At 26.1% G+C, this 26,306-nt stretch overlaps 3 protein-coding genes across 4 annotated transcripts; all 3 read right to left on the bottom strand.

Annotated features, from left to right (window-relative positions):
- Window positions 1–994: 994 nt before the first annotated feature.
- LOC145741681 (uncharacterized) lies at window positions 995–7,689 on the bottom strand. Its single transcript, XM_082559314.1, has 16 exons — window positions 7,488–7,689; window positions 7,296–7,344; window positions 6,790–7,131; window positions 6,357–6,557; window positions 5,890–6,003; window positions 5,714–5,776; window positions 5,171–5,311; window positions 3,511–3,706; window positions 3,311–3,442; window positions 2,969–3,121; window positions 2,696–2,846; window positions 2,488–2,627; window positions 2,151–2,334; window positions 1,839–2,019; window positions 1,544–1,758; window positions 995–1,448 (listed from the first exon to the last, which is right to left on the bottom strand). Exons 1-16 carry the CDS (start codon window positions 7,681–7,683, stop codon window positions 1,198–1,200), a joined length of 2,709 nt encoding a protein of 902 aa, XP_082415440.1. The 5' UTR covers window positions 7,684–7,689; the 3' UTR covers window positions 995–1,197.
- Window positions 7,690–8,465: 776 nt separating this feature from the next.
- Window positions 8,466–11,783, bottom strand: LOC145763327 (transportin-3-like). Of its 2 annotated transcripts, none has more exons than XM_082574756.1 (8): window positions 11,623–11,783; window positions 11,124–11,213; window positions 10,875–10,985; window positions 10,523–10,596; window positions 10,345–10,408; window positions 10,089–10,194; window positions 9,736–9,863; window positions 8,466–9,562 (listed from the first exon to the last, which is right to left on the bottom strand). In XM_082574756.1, the coding sequence occupies exons 1-8, from the start codon at window positions 11,743–11,745 to the stop codon at window positions 9,536–9,538; spliced, it is 723 nt and encodes a 240-aa protein (XP_082430882.1). In that variant the 5' UTR covers window positions 11,746–11,783; the 3' UTR covers window positions 8,466–9,535. The 2 variants fall into 2 exon arrangements, with proteins under 2 accessions (XP_082430882.1, XP_082430884.1); XM_082574758.1 differs by having other exon boundaries at window positions 8,466–9,310.
- Window positions 11,784–14,383: 2,600 nt separating this feature from the next.
- On the bottom strand, window positions 14,384–25,523 carry LOC145741673 (uncharacterized). Its single transcript, XM_082559302.1, has 23 exons — window positions 25,475–25,523; window positions 24,850–24,983; window positions 24,351–24,440; window positions 24,102–24,212; window positions 23,756–23,823; window positions 23,578–23,641; window positions 23,381–23,435; window positions 20,643–20,744; window positions 20,473–20,521; window positions 19,971–20,309; window positions 19,538–19,738; window positions 19,003–19,116; window positions 18,826–18,888; window positions 18,321–18,464; window positions 16,990–17,182; window positions 16,790–16,921; window positions 16,448–16,600; window positions 16,175–16,325; window positions 15,967–16,106; window positions 15,632–15,815; window positions 15,319–15,499; window positions 15,026–15,240; window positions 14,384–14,930 (listed from the first exon to the last, which is right to left on the bottom strand). The coding sequence occupies exons 1-23, from the start codon at window positions 25,521–25,523 to the stop codon at window positions 14,680–14,682; spliced, it is 3,183 nt and encodes a 1,060-aa protein (XP_082415428.1). The 3' UTR covers window positions 14,384–14,679.
- Between the last annotated feature and the right edge of the window lie 783 nt (window positions 25,524–26,306).

The following is a 26,306-nucleotide window of genomic DNA, read 5'->3' as shown; positions in this document are numbered from 1 at the left end:
AACAAAATTACTATAATTTAGTTTCAAAATATAACCAGTAAAAAAATAACAAGCAACCAGAAAGTTAGTGATTTAAAAACACTTGCTATTTACTAGATAAACTATGTGAAAGAATGACGAAAATGTTAAGCTATATTGCAAAAAGAGCAATGGGACATCATGCTAGGCAAAAATAAACCTAGTTTAACAAACAAAAAAAACTACAAAGAAAGAAATTATAAAAACAATTTTTTTTTGTATTTAGTAAATTTTTTTTATGTCTTTTTTATTTTTTTTTATAAAATGGGTATAATTTACATTTTAAAAATGGAAATTTGGACAGAAAATTATTGATATTAAATTTTTACTGCAACGAAATTTAACAAAATGCTTGTTTGAGAAATTTAAAGACTAAATTAGGTTTAAATATAATTATTTGTGTTCAAAAATGTTGCTATATTAAAAAAAATACGATGTAAGCTACATCACAAAGAGTAAACATAATATTAACAAACCAATAAAAAAACAAGGAACAAAAAAGGCTACTAAGAATTTTTTTTTTTATTTTATATTTAGTAAATTTTTTTTTTTATCTTTTTTTATAAAATGGTTATAAGCTACATTAAAAAAATTAAAAAACAAACAGAAAATTATTAACATCGAATACACAATAACTTTTGGTGCGATAGAATTTAACAAAATGTTTGTATTGGGTCTACATTAAAAAAGAATTAAGGTTTAAATATAAGTAATTGTGTCCAAAATGTTGTTATACCAAATAAATACAATATAAGCTACAGTCCCAAAGCCAAACATAATCTTGAAAAACATAAAACATTGAAATTGGTTACAAAAAAATAACCTTCTAAAAATTCTATGTTTTATTTTTTTTTTATATTTACTAATTTTTTTTTTTTTAAAGATGAAATAAATACAATATGCTACTATGCATAATGGCAATTAAAATAAAAAAAATAAAATTATTACAAAGACTAAAAGAAGTAATGACCAGCTTTTCAAAAATGAAATTATTTTGTCTAAAGGTTTAAGCAGACAAAGTAAGATAACATGCAAATATAAATTAGAATGTAGTAAAAAAATCAACAAAAAGTTTAAAAAAAATTAAAAGGGTTTATTTTTGTCATTATGTTCAAAAATTATCATGTTTTAGGTATTATTTAAAAGTAACGAAATTTATTTTACTGGTCTTTGGTTTGATTAGTATGGTATTTGATTTAAATCTTGATTTCTGGAGAAAATAGATTTGATTTTGTTCCAAGCATTATCTAACACATTGGAGTACAAAAGTGGGTTAAGTGAGCTGTTAATTGGATAGAGAATAATAGCAGAATAGGCATAAACAGAATCCGAAATGTGGACTCCTGATATTTTTAAGAAAGCCATAATACAGATTGGAACCCAACAACAAAAATCTGTTAACACCAATCTCATAATCTTCTTTTGCATGACTAAAAGTAAATACATTGGTATTGGCACTGTAAAACTGTAAACGAACACAAATTTAAAAGTTTATAAATTGAACTATCACTTTTTTATTACTTACTTTTTTTTCTTTTATTCCTTCGAGCAATTGCCCTATCATTATTCTGATGTAATGCTGCATTTCCTTGAGAATGTTTGTAGATTAAAATACATGCAACAAAAATGTAAATAAATGTTGCTAGGTTAAATGCAATTATGGCGATGGAAAAATGCCAAGAGGAATCACTTGTAGTCACAAAAATCTTTGGTGCACATACGCTATGGAAACTATAATAGCTATATAACAAAACAAATAATAGCTTTTATTTTTACATACATACTATATATATGTTGCTTTTAAAATGTTTTAAACCTACCCAAAGTACTTTGATATTTGTAACCGTGAATCTGGAAATCGGTCAATTTGTATATCTTGTAACTGATGCCATGATGTTGCTTGTTTAATTTTCTCAAGCACTGAAAAAGATGAGTTTAAATATTCTTCTGTTAAGTTGGCCGGGTAAAATTTAGTTCGAAGGATAAGGTGGTCTTGGAATTCTAAATAATAACTTTTAGTAAAATAAAAGTTTAATTAAATAATTTTTCAATGCATTTTATTTTAGTTGACGAAAATAACATTTTTAAGATTGTGAATAAAGCTTTAAAATTATTAAATTATTCAACTTGACCTGTAAAGCTAACTTCGCTGGAATTAAACAAAAGACTTTTAGTGGACAGATTAATCTCTGTAGTAAATGTTTTATGTAAAACAGTTGCAAGTGGAAGAAGTGCAAGCAGAGCCGAAAAACACCAACTCATTAAAACTGCAATAACCACATGTTTGGTTTTCGAAAAATGTTGTGATGCGAAAGGCTAAAAACAATTTTATTTAATATTACTTCAGCCAAGAAATGAACAAAAAACAACAAAAATGTTTTAAAAAAATAATAAGTATTTTTTCTACCTTATATATAGGTACATACATATTATATTGTAAATGCAATTCTAAATACTATTTTTTTTAACCTTCAGAATACAAAAGAGGCGGTATGAAGTCAACAACGCCATTGTAACTACAGAAGTTTCACTTGAAAACACAATAAGAATACCCAGGGTAGTACACAAGGTGCTAGATCTCCATATTCGACTATAAGCACAGTATCTATCTGTATTAAATTATAAAATTTATATTAAAAAAATTTAGTATGATTTTTTTGTTCAATAAACTTAATACCTTGATAATGCACTCCAACTATGGCAAGAGCTAGTAAATACACTCCCATGAGAAAGTCAGCAAATGCCAGATTAATAATCAGTATTTCGTTTGTAGAAATGGATTTAAGGGGATCATTTCTGACAGCTTTTATAATTCCAGCAATAACAGCCTGAAAGATAAAAAAAATCTGAAAAACTGCCAGTTTTCCCAGTTTACTTTACAACTACACTTAAAATAAATACAGCATTACAACATGAAAATTAAATACATTTATATAAAAATGTTATATACCAAGTTTCCACAAATAGCGAAAATTCTCATAACCCAAATTCCAAAATATCTTAAAATACTGTTTCCGATAAGATTTTGGGGTGATGAAAAAACATCATTAGTTGTCGGACATTCATCTGTTCCATCTTCACAATCAAAAACTCCATCCCCTATCTATGACATTATAATTAATTTAATTAATATTAATTAAAAAACAATGGGTATTTCTCGATCTAAAACAGTGGATATTACTGAAAAAAAACCACAACAATACATAAATTGTTAAGGAAGATCCTTGTATAATTTTAAATAAGTTAGAAAAAAAAAGGTTTTTAATAAAACAATTTTATTCATTAAACTTACTCTTAGTCTTGAAACAAACAATGGGATTTTATTTTCACAATAAAATCTTCCATCATTTGTGCAGTTTTTTTCATCAGATTTATCAACACAATTTATTACTCCATCACATACTTCTTGTTTACCAATGGATATCTATGAATATAAAGTTTTAATTATTTCTTAAAATTTAAGAATGTTTGATCTACAAAAAATTTAAATACCCTTTCATCATTCGCTTGACAAAAAAAGCGTTTTTGATCGTGATACAATTGTAAATTCTCATCGTCGAATGGATAAACAAATGTGTGATGTATTTTACCATCGCAGCATCGGTTTCGATAAAAAATATCAGATTTTAAGTCCTGACAGCATTTAACTTCATCATATTCAGGTGAAGAGTTGTTACAAAACGGGAGTCTATAATAACATTTAAGTTAAACCATATTTTGTTAAAATATTGTTAAAATTTGTAATTTTTAACCCTCCAACAGAAAATTTAAAAAAAAACAGAAAAAGGCAGTTTAAAAATTAGTTTAATATTTGATTTACAACAACATTTAATTAACAAGCGTCTGGATCCTTAATGGCCAAGCTGCATTATAATTGCTTTGTGCAAATTATTTAGGTGGTGCAACTGTACAACTCATTTTGTTGATTGTCTAGTTTGCAGAATAGAATCATGCTTTTTGTTATTGGTGGGTGTTGTCTTACTGGTCCTGAAGTTTTAACTTTTAGTGGTTGTCTACGCTGAATAGAAACAGCAAAAGAAATCTGTTTTGTGATGTCATCAAAACCAAGTTTAAGCTGTTCGACTTAAATGTTTTTTTTCCTTCTCTAACTTTTATTTGAAAAGGACTACATCATATAATATAATTCTGTATGGCCGAGTATGGTAAGAGTGAAGTGCAGGCTGTTTACCCTGTTTTCGTAAAAAACAGAACCTTATAGCAAGAATTGCAATTAAAATTTGGTTAAGTGTGCCACAAATTAAAATTAGGACTTGCTTAGAAAAAATTCATGGAATTCTATTAATCTATTTATTACCCAGTAGTTGGGTCATAGAAGCAGATTTTAAAAGATAAAGAAAATATTTAACTAACACATGTTCGTCATATATGCGCCCAAATTTTATATAAGATGTAATGCGAGTACGAATCACCTTGTGCGCATTGGCTTCAACCAAAATTTGTCATACTATAAAAAAAGAATGCTAACACAATTATTCTCTTTGAAATACTAAATGAAGCAATCTATAATAAAATATAGAACAAGCCACAGTTACAATTTTAATGTTTTTTTATGAGATAATTTCTTACCTTCTGGTAAATTTGTTCACATTTGTCAGAACATAAGGTTTTTTTGCAACATTGGTAGATTTCCGAACTTAATGTGTTAACATGTAAAAAAAGCGATCAGACATGCTATTTTTTTCAAATGAGATAAACGGTGTATATTAGTAAAAAATTATGTTGCTACAGTAATGAAACAATAGGGCGAGGTATACCTGTTGACATATGGCATGAAATGGTTGTACCTTTAGGGCTGCATGAAAATTTTTTAACTGTGAAAAGATTAAGCCAGAAGGTCGTGAAAAGATTTGGCCAGAAGATTCAGACTGCAAATAACAATGGGGGTCGGCAACAAAATTCTCGTGTATATTGTTAGTGTAAGATCATAAAAGTATGGTCAAAAATATAAAATAAAAAAATAATCAAGAAGCGTCAAAACCCAAGCAACTAACATGAATAAAGTAGAAGTGTCATTAAGACCCTTACATGTTAGTCATCGCAACAATACACTAAAAATTTACCATTGTTTTAGTTATTTCATGTTTAATTATTTTAACAAATATTAATGTGCATTATTACTTTGCCTTTTTACCTTGATGGATATAGTCTTTGTAGGTTACATATTTGAGAACGTGGATTATATCGATTACAACGTGTTGTGCATTCATCATCGTTATTTAAACATTGTGGATCTTCATCACAGAATGTTGCAACAACACCACAATTAATACACCTAAAAATATTTATTTTGTTTATAGTTTTAAATAAATATACCCAGATTAAGCATTAACACTAAATTTAATACCATTTTACATTTTTAACTGAATTAATTATAACAAACTTGCACAAAACTTAAACAATTTTAAAGGTAGACCCAACTCTGCAGTTTTAACCCAATTAGTGCCTAATTACATGTAGTGTTGTGCCTTATAACATATTAATCTAAATAATTGTTTGAAAAAAGTTGCATAAATAGGTAAAAAAATAATAGACAAAATTAACTTAATGTATATAAACCAATGAGATAAATAATTATAGTTAATAATTCTATGACAAGTAATTTATAGGTAACAAAACTAATCGAATCGAAGTTCAGCCAAAAGGCCAAGTGTTTTACTAATAAGATTAGCAGTACCTGCAAAATTGTCCTTTTTTTGTAGCTCGCAAGCATGGCAATAGTATAGTGCAAAATTGGAGACTAAACATAGTACAAAAAGCAACCAGATTTAGGGAAATTAACAAAATTTATTTTACCCAATTTCAAATATAAAGGGATTTAAAAAAGTATTATAAAAAATAATTCTAATTTACTTTTCATCCATTTGGTCTTTACAGTCAACAATTCCATTACAAATCCTTGTTTTGTCTATACAAGTTGTATTATCACACATCAATTCTCCATCATTGCAAATGTTCATTTTTTTACTGTAAAAAAAGGATGCTAGGCTGCATTACTTATAATGCATAAAACATAATAAAATTAAACAATCAAAAAAACATTTTATCCAACCCACAATAAGGCTGTAAAGTTGTTTTACTTAAGTTAAAAAAAAAGAGAGCCAAAGCTATTGATCTGAAACCATAACCAATAATTTAAAAGAATTTTTTTGGCTACATTTAACATTAGTGTAAAGCATATAAATCATCCAGTATCACTCTTAAATTGTAATATCTAACCTAATTAGCAAAGTAGTATTGTCAGATTTTTTAATTTAAAATATATTGCAAAATGTTCCTGCAAAAACAGATTATCAATATTACATTGTTTAATGAAATACCTAATAGAAATTGATGCAACTGGAGCTATATGTTGGCATAATTCTGTAAACATATTCCATTGATTTTGACAAAGACATTCATCTGATAAATCTGGACAATCAATTTTTCCATCACAAACACTTTTCTTATTGATTATAGTGGAATCAAAACATTTCCAACATGCTGATTCATTCAACACTAAATTCTTTGTTTGAAAAAAACTAAACAAAACATATTTTAAATAAAATTATATATTAATTTTATAAATACAATACCTTTTTACTTATAAAACCTAAGTCTAATATTTGTTAGTTTGTATTAAATGATTGTTCCAAAACTACAAGCTCTTTAAAAGTTTATTAACTTTAACAAAAATTAACCAGATAATTAGTTGTGCCATATTTTTCTAAAATTTTGCTTGATGCAATGTTTGTTGCCAGGATATTTTTTTACCCGCTATCTGAATGTTTGTCTTTGGTAAAACACAAGTCAGCTTTATTGTCACAGTCAGCAATAAAATCATATAAAAGAAATTGGGGTAAAAAAAGAGAGTCATGAATTGAGCATCTGAATCCTCGATCTGGAAAACTTTTAGAACAGGCTGCATAGTGTTTATAGTGAATCTCACTCCGCAAACAAATTGTTTTGTTTGCACTACTACTTTTGCAGAAATTTGATCCAGATCGATAAGGACATTCAAAAAACAACTCTGGGTGAAGCTTTGAACATTTGTAAACATCATCAAAATCATATCTCCAAAAATTGATCATAGAAGGAGTCGAATTTGAATCACAGCTATTAAAAGACTCAATATAAGCATATTGGTAAAAATAGTACATATAACTCATATATTAAAAAACTTTTTTTAAAAAACAAAAACAAATTTTAAAATTCTAATATTAAAAATTTTCAAAAATAATTTTTTATTTTAGAAATTTAAGTAAAACTTTATGACATACCGTAATTGTAAATAATTACGTTTGAACCAAGAAGGATAAGAATCAGCAACTGTAAAACCATCATGTTAATTAATAAAAATATTATTACTTTCAAAAAAATCTATGATTTTTTTTCTTTTTTTAATTATTTTATGATTTTTTAAAATAAATACCAGAATTTCCATTATATTTTTAAAATTCTTAAATAACTACCATAATTTTCACTATGTATTTGAATTTCATGATCTACTAAACCATCACTACTATCCGCAGAATAGATGCCCGAATTTTCAAAAATATCTTCAGTTTCATATTCTACAGAATCATTATCGAAATAATTAGAATAAACTTTATCTCCAAAGACTTGCCAACCAAAAAACAATAACGATAAAACTAAGAAGAAATTCATTTTGAATTCTAACATAATAAAATCAAAAAATAATTTTAAAATTGAAGTTAGATTTAATTTATTTTTCATTAAAATAAAATTAAAATAAAAAAATCCATTTTTTAAAATTTTTCTCTAACTTTTAATATCATATTTCATATATTATATCTATATTTATATAAGTAATAAAGTACATGATGACTGTATATTAGACAAAATATTTTAATTATTTATTTTATGTTTTTAAAATGCAATAAAAATTGATTTTAAAACCACAAAGCTTTCAACCTTTTTTAGTATTTAGAAATTTAATTCTTAGAAAAAAATAGCATTCATTTTAAATTATGTGGTTAAAGCATATTTTAACCACAATCTTAAAAATACAAATAAACCACAACCTTAAAAAGCTGAAATATTGAATATCATTCATTTTAAATTATGCTTATTATTAATAAATAATTCTATCATCAACAGTGTTTTTAGCATTTTACCCAAAACTTGACTAAAACATAATTGAAACCATTTAAATGGTAAAAACTAATATAAACCAAGAAAAACAAAATTTAAAAAAGGGTTTATTTATAGATGCTGTAAATGTAACTAACTCTCGATATGTTTACATATACTTTTATAACATAATTTTATTAAATTTTATTTAGGTATTAGGTTAACACATAACTGGTTTTTAACAGATTTGTTGTGTACTGTTAGTAACTAACAGTATAAATAAATAGTAAACAAAAATTAAATATTTTAGTAAAATTAAAAGTTGGTTTTAACTAAAACAACTAATTTTCGGTAACCACTTTATTTAAGTAAAATAAAAAAAACGTAAATCACATATAAACTAACATGCAAATGTAAATTTATTAAATAACAGCCTTTACTTATTGACATCAATTTTTTTATAGCTTTTTTTAATCAGTTTTACATCAGAATTATTCAGGTTGCCCAGGAGGGCAAGCTGAAAGGTTTTTTTTTTAATTTTTTAAAATATATATTGTGAAACTAAAAGTATTCTGTATATCTAAAATGTTTTTCTTAAATTGAAAGTTAATCAAAAACATATTATTGAAAGAGAAAATTAAGTTTGAAAAACAATGACATGTTTTAGTTAAATAAGTTAATTTGGCAATATAGAATTTTCAAAAACTAAAAATATATTTTAAATCTGAAAGTTAATTTTAAACATAATCTTGAAAGAGAAAATAAAGTTTGAAAAACAATAACATGTTTTAATTAAATAAATTAATCTGGCAAATGAATTTTCTAAAAACTGAAAATATATTTTATATTTAAAAAAGATTTGTAAACACATTTAAAAAAAAAATAAGTTTTAAAGTCAATGATGCCTTCAAAACTGCAAATAAATTTTTTGATATATTTTTAACTTAACAATGTTAAATAATATTGTAAAAAGTTATATATTTATATTATTCTTAAGCTTAACATGGTCACAAAAATTTTAAAAACAACAATTTGTTAAATTTACACCATTCAATATATTAACAAAACGTATATTTTTAATTAATAATAAAGCATTCGTTAACTGGCATGTTTAAAATTATAAAATTATTTTTTTTGTAGCAAGAAAACAAACGGTAATTAAACTGTAGGTATACCCAACTCCCAACTATAAGCACCATACCTACAAAAAGAAATGTCTTTCGTTAACAGTAAACACATTTTGTTAGGGTAACATTTAGAGTTTGCAGTCTTAAGCCCTTATCTTAAATATTGAAGTACAAAATTTGGTTATGTAAGCTGTTGATTGGATAAAGAATAAAAAAAGCATAAGCAGAATCAAAAATGTAAACACCAAAAAAATGTAAACAATAATCTTGTAATATTTCTTTGCATTACTGAAAATAATTCAACTTGAAGATGTAGTTATACCTATCTGAATATTTAAAACAAAAAAAGGATAATTATGTTTATGTTTTTTGTCAATGTAGATATACTATTAATAATACTAGATACAAAGCTAGCAAATGTTTCCTAAAACTGTGGAGCATAGTTTATAGTTAGATTATGCAGTCTACCTTTCAACATTGGGTTAAAATATTTTCTTACCAAAATATTAAAAGGAATTTCCAGAAGTTTTGATCTAGCAACATGATTTCCAGGTAAAACACCCATATAAAACCAACTTGCCAAACATTTGAAAATTTTTGTCAACATTTTTTCTCCATCAACAATACCTTAAGGTAATGCAAGAATACAAGTTCATGTTAGTATTAGGCATAAAAAGTTTAAACTGTATTTATATTATATATTTTGGAAAAATTGCAAATTGGGTAAAATGTTAAAAAAAAAAAAAAATTGATGTTGAAAATATCGAAAATATCACCTAAAATTAATGTTGAAAATATCACCTAAAATTGATAAAAATTTTAAACAAAAAAGCAAATTACTTAAGAACCTACCAACACAAGCTTGTAAAAGTTCAATCACCATTGGAGCTGAGTTTTCAAGTTCGTCGATTATTTCAGTTCTTCTGTTTTCCCCCAATCTTAATGCTCGTGCATTTACCTAATGGACAAGAAGGCAAATTTAATAATATAAAGGTTCAGTAATAAAAAATAGAGATTTATTTGTTATTTATAAAAAGAATATGGTACAAAGCTATTTATGAAAAAATATTAGGCCCTAGTCAATGTTATATACAAAAATATATATTACCTCTTCTGGCAGTACAGTTAAAATTTCAAGGAGGTAGGGTAGTGAGGATTTTTTTTTGCCATATCTACATAACATATTCTTTACAACATTTTTTTAAGACATACTAATGTTCAATACTTTAACTAAACCAAAAGTTTAAGTCATAGAAACACAACATTTTTACTTGTTTTTAACTTACTTTTGCATAAAAGTTACTGCCGGCAATTTCCAAGTTTGCATTTGTAAAGCTAAGTCACAAACTGCAAGGGCAAGCTAAAAAACACAACTACATTTAAAATTTGTATTTACATAAGTTAAGCAAATGGGTCAAAATACTTAAAAACTAATATAGTATTTTTCAATGAAAATTACATTTTTTGTCTACCATAAAACAGGTAAAATTTAATTTAACCCTAATTATGATGGCAATAAAACATCAGCACTTGCTAGATACAAAAACACTTTTTGGCTACTGTTAATAAACCTTACCAATAGAGCCACACCAATATAATTGTTATTTGATTGAATAAAAATGTCAATAAGCATTATACCTGGGTGGTCAAAATTGGCGACATATTGCATAAATGTTCGATGTGAGTTAATAGAGAATCTTTTAAAGATTCGTGAGATTCTGGTGGTAGCTCTTGAAACGAATACATGATCTAAATTTAAATTTGTTTTTTAATACAAAAAATTTTTTTACTTTTACAATGGATTTTAAATGTTGAGAAGTTAGTTTACTAAAGCTTGGACCTTAGATTTTTTTAGTATAAGGGTGTTATAAAATAAACAAAATTTGCCTTGGTTCTCATAGTTTGTGCAGCAAAATAGGTTGATTCAACATCATGTTTTAATTGCAATAACTGGTCCGCTGTCTCCCATGCAAAAACCTTTAACAACAACAACAACATTATGTTTAATATTAATCCTTTTTTTGATAAAAGATTCAAACTTTTAGTAGAAACCTAATAAAAACATAGTTAATATTAGGAATGGGTTTAACTTGTTTACCTAAACTTTGTGAACAAAAAGGGTTGAGATAATGTTAAATAAACAAAGTTTTACAATAGTAATTAGTCACTTCATTTTTCTAAAATCTGTTAGGTTGTTATAAGTTTCTACAGGAGATCAAGTAGGCTAACTCTAATTCCGATCATAAAATTTTAAAGTAAAGTTACGAATAAGTTACAAAAAAATTATATATTTAGACAGAATATTCTTAAATATTGACTTATAAATGAAAAATTTATGTTCAAGACCACCAATTTTTATTTAACCAATAGAAATATAATGACTTACTGATCGTTGAAATTCACCCAACCATTTTGAAGCCTTTTCTTTTTCGGTAACGTTCGAATCATGATACAATTTATTAACTGCTTGCAAAACATTATTGGCATTTGAACTCAAACAACAAGACATTAATATAAAGACTACAATTTAATCTATTTTTAAATGTATAAAATCTATAAAATTTACAAATAAATACTGAATTAGGATTACAAAGTCATACAAGGTATTAATATTTGATATTTAAAGTATAGGCATGTACTTACAGACTTACCTACACATTGAAGTTATATAAAAAAAAGATCATCAGCAATTAGGATAGTTAGATAATGTAGTAGTTAAACATTTGGCTTTACCATATTAAATTATTAGATCTTGGAAGCGATCTCCACTATTTTAATGTTACATGGGCATATAATAAAACTCTATCAGCGTTGTCCGCCAGGTTTAAAGGGATAGTCTAGTAATACTAAAATGAAGGCGGAAAAGGACGAAATTTATATACCTTTCCCTAATCTTCCCTTGCACAGCTAAGAAATGATGCAAAGTCAACTATAAAGCGAAAGGGAAGATTAGGGTAAGGTTATAAAAATTTCGTCTTTTCCCCATTTTTAAAGCGGGCGGACGACGCTAATACATCTCCTATTTAACAATGTGCTAACAGTCACTAGTCCGACAGTACTTCACTCCGTCGTTGGTACTTAGATTGAGTCCTGTCCTGGCGTACGTAAGACGGGTTCATCAAAAATGAGAAATCGCACCAATCTTACTACTAAGCGCTCTTACTACTAAGCGCACAAAGCTTGTGTAAAATTCAAACGCAATTTGAATTTTACACAAGCTAATAACCAAAAGCAAATCAGTTTTTTATTTAAACAAAATTCATTTTCTAGACAAATTAATAAAACCTTTTAAATGAAATCGCACATGAGTTTTGTATTCGAGTAGAAGATATAACCAAACGTGACAAAGCTGTTGAAGTATTGTTGGCTTGTATTTTATGGCACAAATTTCCCAGCATGTTATATTAACAATAGTTTGTTTATTTAGTTTCTAAAAGTAATATTTACAATTTGTATTATAAACAATATATTCCAACAAAATACATAAAATATTACCAAGGTACAATCTTTTATCACTAATCTACATAGTTAAACAGTTTTATGTATTCAATTTATTTAACCATGATGCATATGTTAGGTATTTTTGGAGATAAAAAAGGGCTTAAATTGCATTTTAGGCGTTAAAAAACAAGATTTTTTTATGATTTACAATTATGTCCTTGCATAATAATTAAACATCCAACAAGAATTCCATTTTTTTGAATGAAAACAATTTTTTATATCACATTTTTTTTGTATATATATTTATCCTTGATGTGGAAGGTCGAATATGCGATCTGAACATAGAGTCCCATTAGTTATTCCAACCCAATCTCGAGATGTCTTTAGCAGTTCGGAAAATTATAGAGATTATAGTTGCCCCGTAATTATACTGCTGATTAAGTGCTGGCTCAGCAGGAGTTTATACCATTAAAGCACCTTGCTTAGGGGCGCCACAGCACGAGAGTAGTTGGGATTGAACCCACGACTTCAAGGTGGTGTACAAAGTGTTCTCACCACAACACCATGTTACATTGCTATGTAGTATGATGAAATGATTATTGCTATTTGGATTTTGTACGAATTATACTCAGAATTGTACTTTACTATTTATCACAGGTTTTCATGTTCTATATAAAACTAAAAACAAATAAATTATCTGATTAAGACCACAAAAAAACTAAGGACTCTGTAACAAACACTCAAAAGTTTTCCAAATCTTGTTGTATTGTTCACAGAAAAATTTAAGAACATGTAAAGTTTACATGCGATGGGTATCAAAACAAAATTACTATAATTTAGTTTCAAAATATAATCAGTAAAAAAAATAACAAGTAACCAGAAAGTTAGTGATTTAAAAACACTTGCTATTAACTAAATAAACTATGTGAAAGAATGACGAAAATGTTAAGCTATATTGCAAAAAGAGCAATGGGACATCATGCTAGGCAAAAATAAACCTAGTTTAACAAACAAAAAAAACTACAAAGAAAGAAATTATAAAAACAATTTTTTTTTGTATTTAGTAAATTTTTTTTATGTCTTTTTTATTTTTTTTTATAAAATGGGTATAATCTACATTTTAAAATTGGAAACTTGGACAGAAAATTATTGATATTAAATTTTTACTGCAATGAAATTTAACAAAATGCTTGTTTGAGAAATTTAAAGACTAAATTAGGTTTAAATATAATTATTTGTGTTCAAAAATGTTGCTATATTAAAAAAATACGATGTAAGCTACATCACAAAGAGTAAACATAATATTAACAAACCAATAAACAAAACAAGTAACAAAAAAGGCTACTAAAATTTTTTTTTTTTTTTTTATTAAATGGTTATAAGCTACATTAAAAAAATTAAAAAACAAACAGAAAATTATTGACATCGAATACACAATAACTTTTGGTGCGATAGAATTTAACAAAATGTTTGTATTGGGTCTACATTAAAAAAGAATTAAGGTTTAAATATAAGTAATTGTGTCCAAAATGTTGCTATACTAAATAAATACAATATAAGCTACAGTCCCAAAGCCAAACATAATCTTGAAAAACATAAAACATCAAAATTGGTTACAAAAAAGAATAACCTTTTAATAATTCTATGTTGTTTTTTTTTTAATTTTTTTTTTTTATATGGATTAATTCTATGTTGTTTTTTTTTTAAAGATGGATTAATGACAATATGCTACTATGCATAATGGCAATTAAAAAAAAAAAATTATTACAAAGACTAAAAAAAGTAATGACCAGCTTTCCAAAAATGAAATTATTTCGTCTAAAGGTTTAAGCATACCAAGGAAGATAACATGCAAATATAAATTAGAATGTAGTAAAAAAATCAACTAAAAGTTTAAAAAAAATTAAAAAAGGGTTTATTTTTGTCATTATGTTCAAAAATTATCATGTTTTAGGTATTATTTAAAAGTAACAAAATTTATTTTACTGGTCTTTAGGTTTAATTAGTATGGTATTTGATTTAAATCTTGATTTCTGGAGAAAATAGATTTGATTTTGTTCCAAGCATCATCTAACACATTGGAGTACAAAAGTGGGTTAAGTGAGCTGTTAATTGGATAGAGAATAATAGCAGAATAAGCATAAACAGAATCTGGAATGTGGACTCCTGAAATTTTTAAGAAAGCCATAATACAGATTGGAACCCAACAACAAAAATCTGTTAACACCAATCTCATAATCTTCTTTTGCATGACTAAAAGTAAATACATTGGTATTAGCACTGTAAAACTGTAAACTAACACAAATTTAAAAGTTTTTAAATTGAACTATCACTTTTTTATTACTTACTTTTTTTTCTTCTATTCCTTCGAGCAATTGCCCTATCATTATTCTGATGTAATGCTGCATTTCCATGAGAATGTTTGTAGATTAAAACACAAGCAACAAAAATGTAAATAAATGTTGCTAGGTTAAATGCAATTATGGCGATGGAAAAACGCCAAGAGGAATCACTTGTAGTCACAAAAATCTTTGGTGCACATACGCTATGAAAACTATAATAGCTACAGCAAAACAAATAATAGCTTTTATTTTCACATACATACTATATATATGTTGCTTTTAAAATGTTTTAAACCTACCCAAAGTACTTTGATATTTGTAACGGTGAATCTGGAAATCGGTCAATTTGTATATCTTGTAACTGATGCCATGATGTTGCTTGTTTAATTTTCTCAAGCACTGAAAAAGATGAGTTTAAATATTCTTCTGTTGAGTTGGCTGGGTAAAATTTAGTTCGAAGGATAAGGTGGTCTTGAAATTCTAAATAATAACTTTTAGTAAAATAGTAGTTTAATTAAATAATTTTTCAATGCATTTTATTTTAGTTGACGAAAATAACATTTTTAAGATTGTGAATAAAGCTTTAAAATTATTAAACTTATTCAACTTGACCTGTAAAGCTAACTTCGCTGGAATTAAACAAAGGACTTTTAGTGGACAGATTAATCTCAGTAGTAAATGTTTTATGTAAAACAGTTGTAAGTGGAAGAAGTGCAAGCAGAGCCGAAAAACACCAACTCAATAAAACTGCAACAACCACATTTTTGGTTTTCGGAAAATGTTGTGATGCGAAAGGCTAAAAACAATTTTATTTAATATTACTTCAGCCAAGAAATGAACAAAAAACAACAAAAATGTTTTAAAAAAATAATAGGTATTTTTTATACCTTATATAAAGGTACATACATATTATATTGTATTGCAATTCTAAATACTATTTTTTTAACCTTCAGAATACAAAAAAGGCGGTATGAAGTCAACAACGCCATTGTAACTACAGAAGTTTCACTTGAAAACACAATAAGAATACCCAGGGTAGTACACAAGGTGCTAGATCTCCATATTCGACTATAAGCACAGTATCTATCTGTATTAAATTATAAAATTTATATTAAAAAAATTTAGTATGATTTTTTTGTTCAATAAACTTAATACCTTGATAATGCACTCCAACTATGGCAAGAGCTAGTAAATACACTCCCATGAGAAAGTCAGCAAATGCAAGATTAATAACCAGTATTTCATTTGTAGAAATGGATTTAAGGGGATCATTTCTGACAGCTTTTATAATTCCAGCAATAACAGCCTGAAAGATAAAAAAAAATCTGAAAAACTGCCAGTTTTCCCAGTTTACTTTACAACTACACTTAAAATAAATACAGCATTACAACATGAAAATTATATATATTTATATAAAATGTTGTATACTAAGTTTCCACAAATAGCGAAAATTCCCATAACCCAAATTCCAAAATATCTTAAAATACTGTTTCCAATAAGATTTTGGGGTGATGAAAAAACATCATTAGTTGTCGGACATTCATCTGTTCCATCTTCACAATCAAAAACCCCATCCCCTATCTATGACATTATAATTAATTTAATTAATATTAATTAAAAAACAATGGGTATTTCTCGATCTAAAACAGTGGATATTACTGAAAAAAGACCAACAACAATACACAAATTGTTAAGAAAGATCCTTGTATAATTTCAAATAAGTTAGAAAAAAAAGGTTTTTAATAAAACAATTTTATTCATTAAACTTACTCTTAGTCTTGAAACAAACAATGGGGTTTTATTTTCACAATAAAATCTTCCATCATTTGTGCAATTTTTTTCATCAGATTTATCAACACAATTTATTACTCCATCACATACTTCTTGTTTACCAATGGATATCTATGAATATAAAGTTTTAATTATTTCTTAAATTTTAAGAATGTTTGATCTACAAAAAATTTAAATACCCTTTTATCATTTGCTTGACAAAAAAAACGTTTTTGATCGTGACACAATTGTAAATTCTCATCGTCTGGACGAACAAATGTTTTATCTATTTTACCATCGCAGCATCGGTTTCGATAAAAATAATTATATTTTAAGTTCTGACAGCATTTAACTTCATCATATTCAGGTGAAGCGTTGTTACAAAACGGGGATCTATAATAACATTCAAGTTAAACCAAATTTGTTAAAATATTGTTAAAATTTGTAATTTTAAACCCCACAACAAAAAATTAAAAAAAACAGAAAAAGGAATGTTTTTTTCCTTCTTTAACTTTTATTTGAAAAGGACTACATCATATAATATGATTCTGTATGGCCTAGTATGGCAAGGGTGGAGTGCAGGCTGTTTACCCTGTTTTCGTACAAAACAGAACCTTATAGCAAGGATGGCAATTAAAATTTGGTTAAGTGTGCCACAAATTAAAATAAGGATTTGCTTAGAAAAAATTCATGGAAATTTATTAATCCAGTTATTACCCAGTAGTTGGGTCATGGGAGCAGGTTTAAAAAGATAAAAAAAATATTTAACTAACACATGTTCGTCATATATGCGTCTATATTTTATATAAGATGTAATGCGAGCACGAATCGCCTTGTGTGCATCGGCTTTAACCAAAATTTGTCATACTATAAAAAAGAATGCTAACACAATTATTCTCTTTGAAATACTAAATTAAGCAATCTATATTAAAATATAGAACGAGTCACAGTTATATTTGTAATGTTTTTTTATGGGAAAGCTTCTTACCATCTAGTAAATTTGTTCACATTTGTCAGAACATAAGTTTTTTTTGCAAAATTGGTAGTTTTTCGACAAACTCGATGTTGACATGTAAAGAAAGCGATCAGACATGCTATTTTTTTCAAATGAGATAAACCATCTATATTAGTAAATAAATTATGTTGCTACAGTAATGAAACAATAGGGCGAGGTATACCTGTTGAAATATGGCATAGAATGTTTGTACCTTTAGGGCTGCATGAAAAATTTTTAACTGTGAAAAGATTTGGCCAGAAGATTCAGACTGCAAATAACAATGGGGGTCGGCAACAAAATTCTCGTGTATATTGTTAGTGTAAGACCATAAAAGTATGGTCAAAAATATGATATAAAAAAATAATCAAGAACAGTCAAAACCCAAGCAACTAACATGAATAAATTAGAAGTGTCATTAAGACCCTTACATGTTAGTCATCGCAACAATACACTAAAAATTTACCATTGTTTTAGTTATTTCATGTTTAATTATTTTAACAAATATTAATGTGCATTATTACTATGCCCTTTTACCTCGATAAATTTATCGATGAGTAACATAATGGAGAACTTGAATTATATCGATCACAATGTGGTGTGCATTCATCTTCGTTATCAAAACATTGTGAATCTTCATCACAGAATGTTGCAACAACATCACCATAATAAGGATGACACCTTAAAATTATTATTTTGTTTAAAGTTTTAAATAAATATACCCAGATCAAGCATTAACACCAAACTTTATGTTATTTCACATTTTTAACTGAATTAATTATAACAAACTTACACAAAACCTAAACAATTTTAAAGGTAGACCAAACTCTGAAATTTCAACCCAATTAGTGCCTAATTACATGTAGTGTTGTGCCTTATTACATATTAACCTAAATAATAGTTTTAATAAAAATGCATAAAAAGGTAAAAAAATAATAGAGAAAATTTACTTAATGTATATAAGTAATTTATAGGTAACAAAACTAATCAAATCGAAGTTCAGCCAAAAGGCCAAGTGTTTTACTATTAATATTAGCAGTACCTGCATCTTTGTCCTTGTTTTGTAGCTCGCAAGCATGGCAATAGTTTAATGCAAAATTGGGGACTAAACATAGTACAAAAAGCAACCAGAATTAGGGAAATTAACAAAATTTATTTTACCCAATTTCAAATATAAAGGGATTTAAAAAAAATATTATAAAAAATAATTCTAATTTACTTTTCATCCATTTGGTCTTTACAGTCAACAATTCCATTACAAATCTTTGTTTTGTCTATACAAGTTGTATTATCACACATCAATTCTCCATCATTGCAAATGTTCATTTTTTTACTGTAAAAAAAGGATGCTAGGCTGCATTACTTATATTGCATAAAACATAATAAAATTAAACAATTAAAAATACATTTTATTCAACCCACAATAAGGCTGTGAAGTTGTTTTACTTGAGTTAAAAAAAAATTTAAAATATTTATTTTTAAGAAAGCCAAAGCTATTGATCTTAAACCATAACCAATAATTTAAAAGAATTTTTATAGGCTACGTTTAACATTAGTGTAAAGCCTATAAATCATCTTAATCTAAAACATGTACTTATTACCACTGCTGGATTTTAATTAAACTGTGTTACTCTTAAATAATAATATCTAACCTAATTAGCATAGTAGGATTGTCAGATTTTATAATTTAAATTATATCGCAAAAATGTTTCTGCAAAAACAGATAACCAATATTATATTGTTTAATGAAATACCTTATAGAAGTTGATGCAACCGGAACTATATGTTGACATAAATTGGTAAAAATATTCAATTGATTTTGACAAAGACACTCATCTGATAAATCTGGACAATCAATTTTTCCATCACAAACACTTTTCTTATTAATTATGGTGGAATCAAAACATTTCCAACACACTGATTCATTCAACACAAAATTCTTTGTTTGAAAAAAACTAAACAAAACATATTTTAAATAAAATTATATATTAATTTTATAATTACAATACCTTCTTACTTATAAAACCTAAGTCTAATATTTGTTAGTTTATATTAAATGATTGTTCCAAAACTACAAGCTCTTTAAAAGTTTATTAACTTTAACAAAAATTAACCAGATAATTAGTTGTGCCATATTTTTCTAAAATTTTGCTTGATGCAATGTTTGTTGCCAGGATATTTTTTTACCCGCTATCTGAATGTTTGTCTTTGGTAAAACACAAGTCAGCTTTATTGTCACAGTCAGCAATAAAATCATATAAAAGAAATTGGGGTAAAGACTGAAAGTCATGAATTGAGCATCTGAATCCTCGATCTGGAAAACTTTTAGAACAGGCTGGTAAGAATTTATCGTAAATTCCACTCCGCAAACAAATTGTTTTGTTTGCACTATTTATGCAGAATCTTGATCTAGATCGATGAGGACATTCAAAAAACAATTCTGGGTAAAGCTTTGAACATTTGTAAACATTATCAAAATCGTAATTCAGCAAGTGGAATAAAGAGGGAGTCGAATTTGAATCACAGCTAATAAAAGAATTAATATAAGCATATTGGTAAAAATAGTATATATAACTCATATATTAAAAAACTTTTTTTAAAAACAAAAACAAAGTTTAAAATTCTAATATTAAAAATTTTCAAAAATAATTTTTTATTTTAGAAATTCAAGTAAAACTTTAAGACATACTATAATTGTGAATAACTACGTTTTAACCGAGAAGGATAAGAATCAGCAACTGTAAAAACATCATGTAAATTTATAAAAATATTATTACTTTCAAAAAAATCTATGATATTTTAATTTTTTAAATAAATACCAGAATTTCCATTATATTTTTAAAATTCTTAAATAAATACCATAATTTTCACTATGTTTTTGAATTTCACGATCTACTAAACCATCACTACTATCCGCAGAATAGATGCCCGAATTTTCAAAAAGTTCTTCAGTTTCATATTCTACAGAATCATTATCGAAATAATTATAAAAAACTTTATCTCCAAAGACTTGCCAACCAAAAAACAATAACGATAAAACTAAGAAGAAATTCATTTCGAATTCTAACATAATAAAATCAAAAAATAATTTTAAAATTGAAGATAGATTTAATTTATTTTTCATTAAAATAAAATTAAAATAAAAAAAATCCAATTTTTTTTATTTTTCTCTAACTTTTAATATCATATTTCATATATTATATCTATATTTATATAAGTAATAAAATACATGATGACTGTATATTAGACAAAATATTTCAATTATTTATTTTATGTTTTTAATATGCAATAAAAATTGATTTTAAAACCACAAAGCTTTCAACCTTTTTTAGTATTTAGAAATTTAATTCTTAGAAAAAAATAGCATTCATTTTAAATTATGTTGTTAAAGCATATTTTAACCACAATCTTAAAAATACAAATAAACCACAATCTTAAAAACCTGAAATATTGAATATCATTCATTTTAAATTATGCTTATTATTAATAAATAATTCTATCATCAACAGTGTTATTAGCATTTTACCCAAAACTTGACTAAAACATAATTGAAACCATTTAAATGTTTAAAACTAATATAAACCAATAAAATAATTTTAAAACAAATTTACTTATAGATGCCTTATATGTAAAAACTCTTAATTTGTTTACATATACTTTTATAACATAATTTTATTAAATTTTATTTAGGTATTAGGTTAACACATTTAAACCTATACTAATAAATGTTTACTTCTATCAAAAATAAAAAAAATATGCTTTGTACTGCATAACTGGTTTATAACAGATTTGTTGTGTACTGTTAGTAACTAATAGTATAAAATAATAGTAAACAAAAATTAAATATTTTAGTAAATTTAAAAGTTGGTTTTAACTAAAACAACTAATTTTCGGTAACCACTTTATTTAAGTAAAATTAAAAAAAACGTAAATCACATATAAACTAACATGCAAATGTAAATTTATTAAGTAACAGCCTTTACTTATTGACATCAATTTTTTTATAGCTTTTTTTTTAATCAGTTTTACATTATAATTATTCAGGTTACCCAGGAGGGCAAGCTGAAAGTTTTTTTTTAAAATTTTTTAAAATATATATTGTGAAACTAAAAGTATTCTGTATATCTAAAATGTTTTGCTTAAATTGAAAGTTAATTAAAAACATATTATTAAAAGAGAAAATTAAGTTTGAAAAACAATAACATGTTTTAGTTAAATAAATTAATTTGGCAATATAGAATTTTCAAAAACTAAAAATATATTTTAAATCTGAAAGTTAATTTTAAACATAATCTTGAAAGTGAAAATAAAGTTTGAAAAACAATGACATATTTTAATTAAATAAATTAATTTGGCAAATAAATTTTCTAAAAACTGAAAATATATTTTGTATTTAAAAAAGGTTTGTAAACACATTTAAAAAAAACAACTAAGTTTTAAAGTCAAAGATGCCTTCAAAACTGCAAATAATTTTTTTGATATATTTTTAACTCATCAATGTTAAATAATATTGTAAAAATTGTGTATTTATATTATTCTTAAGTTTAACATGGTCACAAAAATTTTGAAAACTACTTATGGTTAAATTTACACCATTAAATATATTAACAAAACTTATATTTTTGAATAATAATAAGGTGGTCGTTAACTGGCATGATTAAAATTATAAAATTATTTTTTTTGTTTAAAGCAAGAAAACAAATGGTAATTAAACTGTAGGTATACCCAACTATAAGCACCAAACCTACAAAAATAAATGCCTTTCGTTAACAGTAAACACATTTTGTTAGGGTAACATTTAGAGTTTGCAGTCTTAAGCCCTTATCTTAAATATTGAAGTACAAAATTTGGTTATGTAAGCTGTTGATTGGATAAAGATAAAAAAAGCATAAGCAGAATCAATAATGTAAACACCAAAAAAATGTAAACACTAATCTTGTAATATTTTTTTGTATTACTGAAAATAAATTCAACTTGAAGATGTAGTTATAACTATCTGAATATTTAAAACAAAAAAAGGATAATTATGTTTATGTTTTTTGTCAATGTAGATATACTATTAATAATACTAGATACAAAGCTAGCAAAGGTTTCCTAAAACTGTGGAGCATAGTTTATTGTTAGAGTATGCAGTCTACCTTTCAATATTGGGGTAAAATACACAAAACTTATAAAAATTTTACACACATAACTTTTACACAGCAATATAGAAAAGTATGTTTGTTTTTCTCACCAATATATTAAAGGGAATTTCCAGAAGTTTTGATCTAGCAACATGATTCCCAGGTAAAACATCCATATAAAACCAACTTGCCAAACATTTGAAAATTTTAGTCAACATTTTTTCCCCATCAACAATACCTTAAGGTATTACAAGAATACAAGTTCATGTTAATATTAGGCATAAAAAGTTTAAACTGTATTTATATTATATATTTTAGAAAAATTGCAAATTGGGTAAAGATATAACAAAAATTCAAATAGTAAAATGTTAAAAAAAAACTAAAAGTGATAAAAATAAAAATTTTAAACAAAAAAGGCAAAAAAAAGCAATTACTTAAGAACCTACTAACACAAGCTTGTAAAAGTTCAATCACCATTCATTATTTCAGTTCCTCTGTTTTCCCCCAATCTTAATGCTCGTGCATTTACCTAATGGACAAAAGAGCAAAATTTAAGAATATGAAAGTTCAGTAACAAAAAATAGAGATTTATAAAAAGAATATGGTACAAACCTATTTATAAAAAAAAATATTAAGCCATAGTCAATGTTATATACAAAAATATATATTACCTCTTCTGGCAGTACAGTTAAAATTTCAAGGAGGTAGGGTAGTGAGGATTTTTCTTTGCCATATCTACATAACATATTCTTTACAGCATTTTTTTAAGACATACTAATGTTCAATACTTTAACCAAACCAAAAATTTAAGTCATAGAAACACAACATTTTTACTTGTTTTTAACTTACTTTTGCATAAAAGTTACTGCCGGCAAAGTTTGCATTTGTAAAGCTAAGTCACAAACTGCAAGGGCAAGCTAAAAAACACAACTACATTTAAAATTTGTATTTACGTAAGTTAACCAAATGGATCAAAATACTTAACAACTAATATCGTATTTTTCAATGAAAATTACATTTTTTGTCTACCATAAAACAGGTAAAATTTAATTTAACCCTAATTATGATGGCAATAAAACATCAGCACTCGCTAGATACAAAAACACATTTTGGCTACTGTTAATAAACCTTACCAGTAGAGCCACACCAATATAATTGTTATTTGATTGATTAAAAATGTCAATAAACATTATACCTGGGTGGTCAAAATTGGTGACATATTGCATAAATGTTCGATGTGAGTTAATAAAGAATCTTTTAAAGATTCGTGAGATTCTGGTGGTAGCTCTTGAAACGAATACATGATCTAAATTTAAATTTGTTTTTTAATACAAAAAATTTTTTTTCTTTTACAATGGATTTTAAATGTTGAAAAATTAGTTTAGTAAAGCTTGGACCTTAGATTTTTTTAGTATAAGGGTGTTATAAAATAAACAAAATTTGCCTTGGTTCTCATAGTTTGTGCAGCAAAATAGGTTGATTCGACATCATGTTTTAATTGTAATAACTGGTTCGCCGTCTCCCATGCAAAAACCTTTAACAACAACAACAATATTATTTTTTATATTAATCCTTTTTTTGATAAAAGATTCAATCTTTTAGTAGAAACCTAAGAAAAACATAGTTAATATTAGGAATGGGTTTAACTTGTTTACCTAAACTTTGTGAACAAAAAGGGTTGAGATAATGTTAAACGAACAAAGGTTTACAATAGTAATTAGTCGTTTTATTTTTCTAAAATCTGTTAGGTTGTCATAGGTTTCTACAGGAGATCAAGTAGGCTTATTCTAATTCCGATCATAAAATTTGAAAGTAAAGTTACAAATAAATTACAAAAAAATTATATATTTAGGCAGAATATTCTTAAATATTGACTTATAAAATAAAAATTTATGTTCAAGACCACCAATTTTTATTTAACCAATAGAAATATAATTACTTACTGATCGTTGAAATTCACCCAACCATTTTGAAGCCTTTTCTTTTTCGGTAACGTTCGAATCATGATACAATTTATTAACTGCTTGCAAAACATTATTGGCATTTGAACTCAAACCACAAGACAATATTATAAAGACTAAAATTTATTCTATTTTTAAATGTATAAAATCTATAAAATTTACAAATAAATACTGAATTAAGCTTACAAAGTGTACTTACAGACTTACTTTAAAGTTATATAAAAGTAATAGTGTAGTAATAAATTTGGCTTTGCCATATTAAATTAATAGATTTTTGGAGCAATCGCTTCTATTTTTATGTTTTAAAGCCATTTAATAATGTGCTAACAACAGTCAGACAGTACTTCACTCTCTTGTCTCGTTCGTACTTCGACTGTGAGTCCTGTCCTGGCAAACGTAAAACAGGTTCATCAAAAATGAAAAATCGCACTAGTCTTACTACTAGGCGTAAAAACGCAATTTGAATTTTACACAAGCTAATAACCAAAAGCAAATCAGTTTTTTATTTAAACAAAATTCATTTTCTGGACAACTTAATAAAACCTTTTAAATGAAATCGCACATGAGTTTTGTATTCGAGTAGAAGATATAACCAAACGTGTCAAACCTGTTGAAGTATTGTTGGCTTGTATTTTATGGCACACATTTCCCAGCATGTTATATTGACAATAGTTTGTTTATTTAGTTTCTAAAAGTAATATTTACAATTTGTATTATAAACAATATATTCCAACAAAATACATAAAATATTACCAAGGTACAACCTTTTATCACTTATCTACATAGTTAAACAGTTTTATGTATTCAATTTATTTAACCATGATGCATATGTTAGGTATTTTTAGAGATAAAAAAGGGCTTAAATTGCATTTTAGGTGTTAAAAAACAAGATTCTTATGATTTACAATTATGTCCTTGCATAATAATTAAACATTCAACAAGAATTCCATTTTTTTAAATGGAAACAATTTTTTTAAATCACATTATTTTTTTGTATATATATTTATCCATGATGTGGGAAGGTCGAATATGCGATCTGAACAAAGAGTTCCATTAGTTATTCCGACCCAATCTCGAGATGCCTTTAGCAGTTCGGAACATTCGAGATTATAATTTCCCGGTAATTATACTGCTGATTAAGTGCTGGCTCAGCAGGAGTTTATACCATTTATAGCACCTTGCTTAAAGGCGCCACAGCACGAGAGTAGTGGGGATTGAACCCACGACTTCATGGTGGGGTACAAAGTGTTCTTACCACAACACCATGCTACATTGCTATGTAGTATGATGAAATGTTTATTGCCATTTGAATTTTGTAGGAATTATACCCCAGAATTGTAGTTTACTATTTATCACAGATTTTCATATTCTATATAAAACCAACAAATAAATTATCTGATTAAGACCACAAAAAAACCAAGGATTCTGTAACAAACACA

Source organism: Corella eumyota, chromosome 1, assembly GCF_963082875.1.
Source record: "Corella eumyota chromosome 1, kaCorEumy4.1, whole genome shotgun sequence".
NCBI classification, from domain to species: domain Eukaryota; kingdom Metazoa; phylum Chordata; class Ascidiacea; order Phlebobranchia; family Corellidae; genus Corella; species Corella eumyota.
This window is presented reverse-complemented; position numbering and strand designations above follow the sequence as displayed.

Coding starts and splice junctions, on each gene's coding strand:
- LOC145741681 (XM_082559314.1), bottom strand. CDS start 7,683: ATGAATTTCTTCTTAGTTTTATCGTTATTGTTTTTTGGTTGGCAAGTC. Junction 7,132..7,295: donor CGTAATTATTTACAATTACG/GTATGTCATAAA, acceptor GTCTTTTAATAG/CTGTGATTCAAATTCGACTC. Junction 2,628..2,695: donor AGTTGGAGTGCATTATCAAG/GTATTAAGTTTA, acceptor AATTTAATACAG/ATAGATACTGTGCTTATAGT.
- LOC145763327 (XM_082574756.1), bottom strand. CDS start 11,745: ATGTCTTGTTGTTTGAGTTCAAATGCCAATAATGTTTTGCAAGCAGTT. Junction 10,986..11,123: donor CACAAACTATGAGAACCAAG/GCAAATTTTGTT, acceptor ATTTAAATTTAG/ATCATGTATTCGTTTCAAGA. Junction 9,864..10,088: donor ACTTTTACAAGCTTGTGTTG/GTAGGTTCTTAA, acceptor CATTACCTTAAG/GTATTGTTGATGGAGAAAAA.
- LOC145741673 (XM_082559302.1), bottom strand. CDS start 25,523: ATGCTGGGAAATGTGTGCCATAAAATACAAGCCAACAATACTTCAACA. Junction 23,642..23,755: donor GCAGTAACTTTTATGCAAAA/GTAAGTTAAAAA, acceptor TATGTTATGTAG/ATATGGCAAAGAAAAATCCT. Junction 23,436..23,577: donor TAACTGTACTGCCAGAAGAG/GTAATATATATT, acceptor TTTGTCCATTAG/GTAAATGCACGAGCATTAAG.